Source organism: Rutilus rutilus (assembly GCF_951802725.1).
Source record: "Rutilus rutilus genome assembly, chromosome: 23".
NCBI lineage: Eukaryota > Metazoa > Chordata > Actinopteri > Cypriniformes > Leuciscidae > Rutilus > Rutilus rutilus.
Genome location: NC_140233.1, coordinates 15182682 through 15195284, shown reverse-complemented (window position 1 = coordinate 15195284; position 12603 = coordinate 15182682). Strand labels below are relative to the sequence as shown.

Here is a 12603-nt window from a genome sequence, read left to right as displayed (position 1 = left end):
GAGGAACCCCCCCAGCCCTCCCCCACTCATGAATGGCACTGTGGAAAGCAGTGGAGTCATTCAGGTTCCTCTCAGGACCTGAAGTGGGACAATCCATTGTAGAAAAAGGCCCAGCAGAGGTTGTACTTCCTTCGCCAGCTGACGAAGTTCAACCTGCCACAGGAACTCCATTGTGAAAAAGCTGAGGAAGTTCAACCTGCCACAGGAACTGCTGACTCAGTTCTACTCAGCCGTCATTGAGTCTACTGTCTACTGTCTGGTTTGGTTCAGCTACCAAATCAGAAATAAGAAATAAATAATCACAACGTGTAAACTCTTAATTTTTTGAGCGCTACAACTTGTAGCACGTGGCCGCTGTACCACTTGACCAATGCAGATTTAAAGTGTGTTCGACTTGAAGTGGCGCTGTGCAGACTGGTCGGTGTAATACATCAAAGTACAGCGAGAGCGATTCACATATGGAGCTTTATTTACAGAAAATATGACATGGTGTGAACGCAGCATAACTCCTACATCTCAAAATCCAATCAATAACCAATGCATGACCAACAATTTTTTCTCTTTTTTTTTTTTGTGTGGATAATCTGCCACACTCAGATGTACATCACAATACAGAAAAAAAGATCTGTCACTAGCCTACTTCTGTTTCATCAAAAAGACTTTCTGCCAGAATAAATAGTCAAATACTTTTATTTTGGTGTGCTATGAATATACGAATGCACTGAATCATTCGCTCAACCTATTCATTAAAAACACTGTAATAAGAAGTCTTATTGTTCTTTTAGATTTTTAAAATACAGAGGCAACCTATGACGAAGTAGCCTTCCGTTTGGCCTACATGAAACAATAGCCGAATAACAAGCAAAACTTGATTTAAATGTATTTAAATTCTGCTCTGCCTCTTTAAGATAAACCGCGGTTGTGCTAAATTATATCCCTGTCACCGTCAACTCAGCAGAGATTTCCTAAATCTTAATCAGGGATCCGAATAAAGATTGCAGTCTGGTTAGCATCACTCAGTGACTGATTGGATTGAATATGGATTTTATTATGCATGGCTTCTTGCTGAGCACTTAAATTAAAAACGTAAAGCGAAACGGGAATATAATTTCCTTTATTGATGTATATTAAATGTTAGCATATCAACCCTAAAATTGATACTTTACATTCTAACGTCTCTTCGTTTTGTTTCAAGAATATCTTGACCCTTCGCACAATGGCGCGTACGCACGAGCTCGGGCGTGAACGCGCCCACAGTCTGGGCTGTCGTCTGGTCAGACAGTCTGCAACTCGGGAAGCGAATAGGAGGGGCGAGTATTGGGGATGCCACAGGAATTATCCATTAACCCCGCATAAACCCACATCCGTATTTATGGATTAGTTTCCCCTGAAGTGTAGAGCGTCATATTTATTGCTTCCGTCCTCATTGAAGTTACTTTAATATCCCTGACTGCTCTTATTCACTTTGCACGCGGAACACATGACGGTGAGTTGAAACATTGTTACTGCAATACTGTTTGCGTGGAGTGTTTTATGCTATATTGCGTTTCCCCCTGGATGAATGGTGCATTGTTGCGCTGTTAGTAACAAAAGTGCCATGATCACCATTAGGTACATTGAGTAGCCTACCCAGTGCGTCAATCCCGCAATGAATAACTTATAGCTACGGATGAAATATGTAATCAATAGAAATTGATGCATTGTAACACGGTCAGTTGAGTTGTTTGATTCGTATTGAGTTTTAACAGCGATATCTGTTAGTCCAGGATGGGAAGTGATGCTCTTCCTCTCAAATAGCCTTCTCGGGTTTACCCAGACGTCGACGTTTTACCGTCCCTTTTACCTGTCTGCACTTTAGAAAGGGAAATGGACTCCTCCTGCTCCTCCTGTAATACATCGTGGCTCGTGTCGTGTCCTGGCACGTTCAGCGAACAAAGGGAAACTGACATGATGCTTCAGGGAAAGTGAAACATATAAAGCAAAGTCACATATTTAGGTCGAGGATGTTGAGATGCGTGTGTGTTTTTTAAGAGCTCATAAAAAGCTCTTACGGCCGCCTGAACAAATGATGACAGACTGATGCAAGACAAGTCTTTTGTTGTAGTAGCCTATTTTCTTTTGCGACGCTTGCCCGAATAGTCCAGTAGGGGGCGCGGGTTGACTTGTGTTGCTGAGGAACACATGGAGAATGACATGAACAACGTAAACAAGCACATCGATCCATTTGCAACAGCCGAACAAAATAAAACTGACATTTCTAAATTTTCACCAGAATAATGGTTTACAAAGAGTAGGCTATGTCTTTACTGAAGCTGTCTTATATGAATTGGTTATAACATGACCTCATAATCTATTCTAGACTGTTTACCAAATGCTTTCATCTGGGATTTGTGAAATTTAAGGGGCTAGTTCACCGAAAATTGAAAATTATTTTATTTACTTAGCCTCATCTCGTTTCCATCTTTATTACTTTATTTCTTCTGCAGAACACAAAATTACCATTTTTAAAGAATGTGGAGCTAAGTCGCTATTTTCTTTGCATTTACAATGAATGGAGACCGGAGCTTCAAAATGAATTTGAACAAATTCAGATGGATCAACCGATTAATTAAGACTATCCGATTTTAAAGAAAGATTATTTAACTGCTGCATCCCAATTCAGAGGCTGCATCCTTTGTAGAGCGCATTCAATGGCCGATTGCTTCACCGCTGTGCGACAAAGGCTGTCCCAATTCGAAGGCTCCTTCAAATGTGTCTTCCATATGCGTCCTTCGTTTCCCGTGAAATGAAGGATACAACAGATGAATCCTTCGCGGCCTTGCCTACCCAAAATGTATTGCGCGTCTGTGACAGTATTTTTTTTTTTTTTTTTTGAAATTGTCCAATTACACTTTAAACATAAGTATCATTGGGTTTCAACTTACTCAAATGATACAAATGTAAAAATAAAATAAAAAAACTTTAAAGTGGTTTAAATGTTGACTTATATCTTACTAAAATGTCATTATATAGTTTATACTCGATTATATACAGAAATGGACCATGGTAAACAAATTTAGACAGTTTGTGAACCCTTGTTTTCAGATAGTTTAATATAACTGTCAAAAAAGCTGTCACAGTTGCTAGGCGACAAGAACAGTCCTCCATTTAACAGTACATCCCATTTAACAACACTCGGTCCGACCTTCGCTGCCTTCGAAGGCGTGGCCTTTGAAATCCGAGTCCTTCGAAGGATGTAGCCTCTGAATTGGGACACAGCCATGACTAGTTCTCTCATGAACATTAAATAGTGATGCCTTCTATTGAACTAATGATTTGTTTTCATGAATCTGAAGGATCTGATTCTAGAGTTAGACTCAGTTGCAGTTAATAACAGCTCACTGAAGGGAAAGCATTTCAGTGAATAATGGCTTAAATTTCAGTCTGTTTTTAACACAAAGCAGTTGTAATCAAGAGGAATATGGCGCACAAGTTGTATGAACCTCCTTTATACCTCATTGTTTTTTTTGTTGCATCCTTTTGGAAGTTTCAGTTAATTATAATTGCTTGGAAAAGAGCGACCAGTACACAATATAAATTATTTTGTGTTCTGCTGAAGAAAATAAAACATACAGGTTTGGAACAACATGAGGGAGAGTAAATGATAACAGAATTTTCATTTTTGGGGGATCTATCCCTTTAAAGATGCAAGTAGTAGCGAACACCACAACCCTCTCTCATTTTGTTTATTTCTTCATTCTCTTGTGTTATCAGAAGGACCAGATATGTTCTGAATGAAAGGAGGATCTGGCAGCCTTTCGATAACAATGCTGGAGAACTTGAGCGGAGCCCACATTGATCGACCCGTCCCTAGATCATCCACGTTCAGCTTCTCTGCCCTGTTTGCTCTGCCACACCATCTTCACATGGATGGGAGCAGTCATCCATTCAGGAGGTACAACTGATGTTGTGAACGGAACTATTAACACACTCACATCCTGCTATACATACTCATATCCTGTTATTTGTTTATGATTCCAGGGGTTTTCCTTGTTACTTATACCCTAAATGAGCCATATTTAAAACAGTTCTCACAATGTGTGACATTCCTCAATTTACTACCTGCTGAGGGACCCATTTTGTGGACAATTATTTAGCATCAGTATGATGCCACAGGAGACATGACATAACATAGAGATTACTCAGTTCCAGGAACCAGACCGATATTAATGTAAATTCAATGAGTTCAGTCAGGACCAGTGGGAAATGGATTACATTTTTCCAGGCTGAAGTCAATAGAGCAGTCAGAACAGCGTACATGTTATGAAAATTATAGTTTGTTATTTGGTTCTTATATAAATACATAATAATAATAATATTTTATTAAAATTTTATATTTGGAAAAGATGATTATTTATATTTATTATATTATATTATGTATTTATTATATTTTTTATTTTCCGAAAAATTTACTTTTTCAAACTCCTAGACCGTTTGTCAGATTTTCCACGAAAATTAAACTAGATGATCTTCAGAATTCAAGTTGATTCGTCAAACAGTTCTTGAATAACATGCAAACGATTTTGGCATCTAGTACTCCAAAATGGACACGAGGCTGTATCTCCGCAACAAAACTTGGTATCTGTAATCGCAAGCATGACTTGAGTGTGCAGTGCAGTGTTTCGCCACTGTGCCACCTAGTGGTCAGAAGATATGAAAAATTGATATTTTTTGCTTAAAGGAACACTCCACCGTTTTTTGAAATAGGGCTTATTCACCTTCTTTCCTACATTTAGATAGGCGGGCAAATGCATTTTTGTCTCAGTGCATGCACTGTTTTAGTTTGACAGGGTCGGCGCTAGCTTAGCTTAGCTTAATGAATGTAATCCTTTGTTGCCAGCTAGCATGTCCTGAGTAAAAGTGATATAAAAAAAAAAAAAAAACACCTAATTACTTTTTGTGGTTCACAACGAGTACAAATAGCGATGCAGATTAACACTAGGCGATTTCCTAGGCAGATATTGACTTATATATTAAGGACTATATTAGGGGGAAGCACAGGCGTGATATCTCTGCGCCCAAGTAGCAGTGCTTCGCCTGTGCTTCCCCCTAATATAGTCCCAAGTCAATATCTGCCTATCTGCCACATCATGGTGACTATAGTGTTAATCTGCATCGCTATTTGTACTTGTTGTGAATACGCAGGCTACAAGAAGTAATTAGGTGGGTTTTTTTTTTTTTTTTATATCACTTTTACTCAGGACATGCTAGCTGGCAACAAGGGATTCCATTCATTATGCTAAGCTAAGCTAGCGCCGACCCTGTCAAACTAAAACAACGCATGCACTGAGACAAAAATGCATTTGCCCACCTATCTAAATGTAGGAAAGAAGGTGAATAAGCCCTATTTCAAAAAACGGTGGAGTGTTCCTTTAACGTCTGACCAGTTTGACCAAAAATCACAAGACTGGTCTCTTTCAATTTGGGGCGCCATGCCGAGTCGGACGATATCAAATTTATCCAATTTGGCCATTTTGGGCATCGGCCATTTTGAATTTTTTCGTAAAATGCTATATTTTACGAAGGCATTGGCGTATCATTACAAAACTTGGTATGTGTCTCCGGCATGATGCCTTGAAGATACTCACAAGGTTTTAGGGCAGTGCCACCTTGTGGTTAATAATTATAACAAAATGAAAACGAAAGGAAAAATTCGAATGGCTTTTGATAAGTTTTGCCCATTTTATTTGATCGATTCTCTGAGTCATGCCTAGAACACAGATACCAATTTTTCCATAGTCGGCTGTAATTCCTGTCTACCATTTTGTCTTTCTTAAAAAATCGACTTTTTCAAACTCCTCCTAGACCGTTGCTCCATTTTCCACGAAAATTGTATCAGATCATCCTCAGACCATGCAGGGAACATAGATACCATAGGCGGCCAAACGTCTTGTCCGCCATTTTGATTTTATTTTTTACAAAAAACTTTTTGGAAATCTTTGTCGACTATTTGTCGTTTTCACTAAATTTGGAATATAAAATATAGTTTATAAATATATAATTTGGAGTATAATCTATATTTTATATAAAATAGGACATTTATTATCCTATTTTTATTTTTTAATTATACATATATAAATATAGGAATAATACGGTAATATTAATATAAAATAATAATAATATAAAACATATTTATATTCTATAAGATATATTATATACAAAATATATAGTCTATTTTTTATCATCCTCTTGGCACAAATCATAAGTTTCAGTGCTTAGAAAAGTAATACCACCCTCCTCTATTCAACAAACCTCATGATTTGAGGTATTTTAAAAGCACACACTGCACAGGAGGAACAGGCTGTTACTCCCTTGTACTGGGAGTGTGAAAGAAAGGGGTTTTTGTGTTGCATAACTATTAAACAAGATTGGTTTATCCTCGCGTGTGTGTCTGACAGAGAGAGAGAGAGACTGAGGAAAGGATAGGAATGTAATGTTAGGAGGAAGGAAATTGATTTCTCAACAGTAAAACAGTAGTTCCACGTCCCCTTCCCCCTCTAGCTGCATCTTTCTAGCTCCTCCCCTTCTCTCACTTGTTGTTGTGGTTCTGGACTAACTCTAGTGTGTTTTTAACCATGAGGACCCTGTACCGCTTAAAGTTGGTGAGTTCTCCAAATCTGAGTCAGCTGGGGAAAAATGAAAAGGCTTCATTGGAGGAGAGAGGATCAGGCCCTAATGCCACATGGAACAGGTTAGTGCGTGTTTTGTGCCCAGCACATGTCCATAAGTGTCATAAACTGAGATGTTATTTCACGTCTGTGCGATTTATTGCAGCATTCACAACGCAGTTATTGCTGTATTCCAAAAGAAAGGACTGGCAGACAATGAACTCTATACGCTCAATGAAGGCGTGAGGTGAGGCAAAACAACATTGCATGTTTTGTAACAGCAGACTGGTCTTTTGTTCGTTTTTATACATTTTTGTGAATTATTTATTTCGCTATAATGGTAAGTGTTAGCAGTGTGTGAAATGTAGACTTTAACACACTGTCAGCTGTGATCTGAGGCTTCACGTTATCAGCACAGAACAGTTGTGAGAGGACGCAGAGCCTCAGTCCGCATGTAACTGTTACAAGACAAATTGTGAAGCAATAACATCCCAAAAAAGGAAAACATACCCACATCATATTTCACCCCAAAAAATAAGACATGATATTTTACATAAAAGGGCTTTTTGCACTTTAAATAGTAAACCCTGGGTCATTCTTAATCTTAACCCTGGTTATCTTTATAAAGGAAGCTAAGCTTAACCTCGTTTTTGATAACATTGATGTCATAATCTAGAAGTGTTATTTTTTTCCTAGTAATACGTTCATGTTTTGTCATATTTTTATTTGTCAACATTAATTTTCACAAGTGTGTCCCCGGCTCGAAAAGAGAACTTGACAAAAATGCCAATCCCTAAAAATATACAGCATCATCATCAACGTTTGGGGTCAGTAAGAATTTTTTTGAAGAAGAAATCAATTAATACTTTTATTTAGCAAGGACACATTGATCAAAAGTGAGAGTAAAGACATTTATAATGTTTATATTTCTAATAAATGCTGTTGTTTTGAAATTTCTGTTCATCAAAGAGCACAAGTGTTTTCAACACAATTCTTAGCAGCCAATCAGCATGTTAGAATGATTTCTGAAGGATCATGTGACACTGAACACTGGAGTAATGATGCGGAAAATTCAGCTTTGCCTCACAGGAATAAATTGCATTTTAAAATATATTCAAAACAGTTATTTTAATCCGTAATAATAGTTCCCAATATTACTGTTTTTACAAACGTTTTGATCAAATACACGCAGCCTTGGTGAGCAGAAGAGAATTATTTCAAAAGCAATACAAATTCCCCCAGTAGTCTGTATACTGTATAGAAATTTTGCTGCTAAAATTGTGTATAATTATAAATACATATAGTTTTTCATTGCATTTTGGGGTGAAATATTTGAACATACAGTATTCTTGACAGTCATTTAAAGCAAATTGCTTTATTTTCTTATACATTATATTTAAGAATGATTTTTCTTCTGAAACATTTGTTAACTTGTTTACGATATTATATCTTTTTTATCAGGCAGCTATTGAAAACAGAGCTGGGCTCGTTCTTTACTGAATACCTCCAGGTGAGAAAATGTTTTAAAAAATCTGTTTGTTCTAATATATACTCTTTTATTTTAATATAAACTATTTCTTCCCCTTCTCCCTCATTATCAGAATCAACTTTTAACAAAAGGCATGGTCATTTTACGGGACAAAATAAGGTTTTATGAAGGTATACCATCCCATTTTAACAACAAAACACATGTACAGAATTGCAACATTACACAGAATTTCACTCGGTACACAAACAACACAATCTGTTTCTCGTCTTGCTGAAAATAGGTCAGAAGTTATTGGACTCTTTGGCTGAGACATGGGACTTTTTCTTTTGCGATGTTCTCAATATGCTTCAAGCCATCTTCCACCCCGTCCAGGTACAGTCCAGTCATACTGCGAAATAACTTGTCAGGCATCAGACGCAGCGGTGGTGTGTGAATCTGTGTGCATGTTCATGTTCAGGGGAAGGAGCCGTCGGTGCGTCAGCTGGCCCTGCTGCACTTTCGAAACACCATCACCCTTAACGTGAAGCTAGAGGAGGCTCTGTCCAGACCGCGAGCCCGTGTCCCTCCCTCCATCGTCCAGATGCTTTTGGTGTTACAGGTACACATGAACTGGAAGCACTCCCTTTTCACAATCCTCTCAGATAACGTGAAGGTTCCAGCCGTCCCGTCACGAGCTGCACCCAGTAATGATAGCATAGTGACTTCAAGACAGGTCACTGGTGATGGTGTAAGCAATTGTGTCATAAAGAGCGAGACATTAATCATAAGCCTTGTGTGTCTCAACTAGAACGACTGTAAAAAGGTTACTCACAGTGAAACTCCTAAATATGTAATCTTCTCGTCTTACAGGGGGTTCATGAATCCAAAGGTGTGAGTGAAGAATACCTAAAGCTGGAGTCTCTGATTCAGAAGGTGGTGTCGCCGTACCTGAGCACGCAGGGACTGTGTTCACATGAGTGTGGCGCTTGTCACTGCTCATGTGTGATCGGTGAGAGACAGACACAACATTCAGTCTGGTTTCTTTCTGAAGTAAAGAACTTCACTGGAGAGTTCACACAAAATAAAAAGGCAGGGGGGAAAAATACACCACTGTTCAAATGTTTGGGTTCAGTAAGAATTTTTTATGTTTTTGAAAGTCTCTTATGCTTACCAAGTCTGCATTTATTTGCAAGGCTGTGTTTATTATTATTTTTTATCCAAAATACAGTATTTAATTTAAAATAACTCTTTTCCATTTGAATATGTTTTAAAATGTAATGTATTCCTGTGATGCAAAGCTGAATTTTCAGCATCATTACTCCAGTCTTCAGTGTCACATGATCCTTCAGAAATCATTCTAATATGCTGATTTGGTTGAAAATAATGCAAAAATAAATGTTTGTATTTTATCATGGAAATACAGAAAAATGATTATAAATCACTATATTTAGAGATGAAAAAATATGTTAGGTAAAAAGTTGGATGTTTTAATTTATTACGTCTCCTTTAAACTGTGTGAGATTAAGCTCAAAATATTAAGCTTGATATCATTTGCTAAATTTAAAATAATATCTGGAATACATTTACTTTGATAGTACAAAGTAAAAAAGTTCAAGTTCGTTGTATAAATATTTTGAATTCAATTATTTGTAAATCGCTGTTCACAATAAATATCATAGGTAACAGTGGCTTGGAGAAACTCCATAAAAAGAATACAGAAATACAAATTATGTCTCAAGTAATAACGTATGTCGCAAAGAAGTTGAGATAAACACTTAGAAATAAATATAGTTTTCTATATTTATTACTGTTAAAAATTAGGGCTGTCAGTAGAATAAAATTATTGTGATTAATCTCATGAATTCCAGTAAAAGCATATTGAAAACGTAATATCAAATTTGATAAATGTGCTGAAAAAAGATCTTGCAATTATGTTCTCCACCCATAAACATTTGCTCTGATCATATGTGATTCAGCCACTGATATTTTAAGTATGTCAGAACGGTATTACTCCAGTAAAAAAAGCAGTATATCATTACTAATTTCTTGAAAATCTTTCCAGAGAGGCGTTTGCAGTATTGCTGGTCCAAGTCTGCAGACCTGCCCTCCAGTAACCCGGTAGTGCGCTCCAAGAGTTACAACATCCCCATGCTGACCCCCGTGGCCGAGTACGACTCCGAAGTGAGCTCTGTGGGCAGCGTGGGCATCCGGCGTCACTCCGCATGCGATGTCACTTCCTGCATTGAGCACCAGGGCTATTCGACCCTGTCAGTGGGAATAGAGACCAGCTCGACCCCCAGACTCTCACTGGATCACGAGCTCACCCTGTCCGGTGTGGTGCGAGGGGCCACGGGACAGCCCGCTCTAATTTCTCCGCCCGTCTTCATCCACACCTCCGCGGGGTGTCTGCACGCACCGGACGCCCAGGTGGCTTCAACCGAGGTGGACAAAGCCCTTCCGTCACCCCCGAGCTGCTCCTCCAGTCCGGAGACCATTGTAATGCAGGGGCTGGACTCACTGGAATCGGATCCTGACGGAATCTTCATCGACTTTTCCCACTGCCGCTCCGATTCTTTTGGAACAAGCAGGAAAACTAGCTGATGGAATGAATTGCTGTGAAGAATCCATTTCAAATGATTGATTATAAACTACTATTTTTTTTTTTTCTGTGAACGTGTGAAGTAGCTCTGTACGTCATGTATTTTTAAAACTGGAATTTCTTTCCAGCTTTGCGCAAAAACTGAGGCTGCTTTGTGGAAAAATGGGAGAGGACTCAATTTAAAGCAATTGTTTTCATAATGTTCTAAACCTGTGAATTTTTCTTCATAGTTTTTCATTGATAATAGACGTGGAATGTGTCCATTTGAATTAATATGCATTTTACTATCTCTGCAGTCACATTTACTGTTGTTTGGCGAATTTACGCGAGCAAAATCCAGTCATTTCAATAGGAATCCATCTCTACATTATTGACAATAGACCTTTTTAGCTCGCAAAATGTGACTGCACCTTAAGTGAGCTTTGCTTAACGTATTGTTATGAGGCGACAGTATCACTAAATGTAGAAATCTCTTCCATTACTGTCACTCTTGATCTCATGCACTATTTATTGCCATGGGGCTTTTAAAAACTACATTTAGTGCTTATAAATCATTGCCAATCTAACCTGCACTCTTGATGGTATAAAATGAAATTTGTCTCTTCATTTGTGAGAATAGCCGAACTATTGCTAATGACAACACAGTGCAGAACATTGCAAGCTTTTTGCTATTTTATGTGATGATTATGAGCTGCCAGAGAGCAAACAGGGTTTGCTAATTGAACGTGTTAGCAAAAACTCCCTTTTAGCTAGTTGATAAAATAGTACAAATGCAGTGTTAGATGAGACTGAAATAGAAAATTCCTCCTATTGGCTATAATATGCTATTTTATAAGGTCATTTTATATAACATTTGTTTAATTTAAAAAGATATTGTCTGATTTCTTTCGAATTTAATAGTTAATTTAATCGGTTAAATAACCGTAAGCATAATTGGATAAATGTATATTCTAGAATAGAATATATGAAAAATGATAAGGTAGAGAGTTTTTTTGTTGTTGTCATTTTTGTTTCTCTTATTTTTATGTATGGAAGCTTTTTGACTTAGGTTATAAATTGATCAATTTCTCTAGTTTTATAGACAGAAATTGAGCATAGATTTTTACACAAGGAACATTTTTAGAATTTTAAAAGGTTTACAGTGGTACTTTAATACCTTGCACTGTCATTTCTGAAGTCTGTGCTTTGTTTCATACTGAATTTGCTATCAGCTTTCATGTGTGCTGCTGTGGAAAACCTCAACAAAACTGATTTTGTAGTAAAATACTTTTATGCTTCATGTTTATGAATGTTTCAGAGTATGGCTGGGTTTTATACTGGTCAGGCTCATATTTCATTGTTTGTCTTTCTAGATTTTGCTATAATTTACTTTAGTCACTCTTTCGTTAAGATGAACCGGTTTGCATAGGAAATAAGCGTGAAAAACTAGATAACTGGAGCTTGTATTTGTTTACGTCCGGTGACGGTGAGCCGGAAGCAAGGTTTGATTCGTGAATGAATCATTCTTTTGAACCGAATCTTTTCAATGAATAAGTTGAAACGCTTCATAAACCATAAACTCGCCAATTCACTGAACCGAGACCCGTTAATACCCTTATTAGCAGAAAACCGATATATGAGCTCATGATATAAGCATTTGGAGTGAAACGAGGATTTGAATCAAAGTTACTTTAGTAGCCTACCTAAATATAAGATATGAGGACCTAATTATGTGTTTTATCAACACAAAACATATTTTTGAATTTTATCATCTAAACGTGCCATAACCTTTTCAACTATGAGGCGTAAATTATTTTGTGTCAGGTTTTATTATTAGCTGAATGTCTGGTTTTATGAATAAAAATGTGATTTTCTTATGTTTTGAATGTAAAATGTCATAGACAACAATA

General features: G+C 37.4%; 1 protein-coding gene across 1 annotated transcript; it reads left to right on the top strand.

The window, feature by feature from the left end:
• The first annotated feature begins 978 nt into the window (after positions 1 to 978).
• prr5a (proline rich 5a (renal)) lies at positions 979 to 11993 on the top strand. Its single transcript, XM_084397269.1, has 10 exons — positions 979 to 1486; positions 3754 to 3934; positions 6620 to 6730; positions 6814 to 6894; positions 8109 to 8157; positions 8249 to 8306; positions 8417 to 8508; positions 8594 to 8734; positions 8986 to 9124; positions 10178 to 11993. The coding sequence occupies exons 2-10, from the start codon at positions 3774 to 3776 to the stop codon at positions 10714 to 10716; spliced, it is 1371 nt and encodes a 456-aa protein (XP_084253395.1). The 5' UTR covers positions 979 to 1486; positions 3754 to 3773; the 3' UTR covers positions 10717 to 11993.
• The last annotated feature ends 610 nt before the right edge of the window (positions 11994 to 12603 follow it).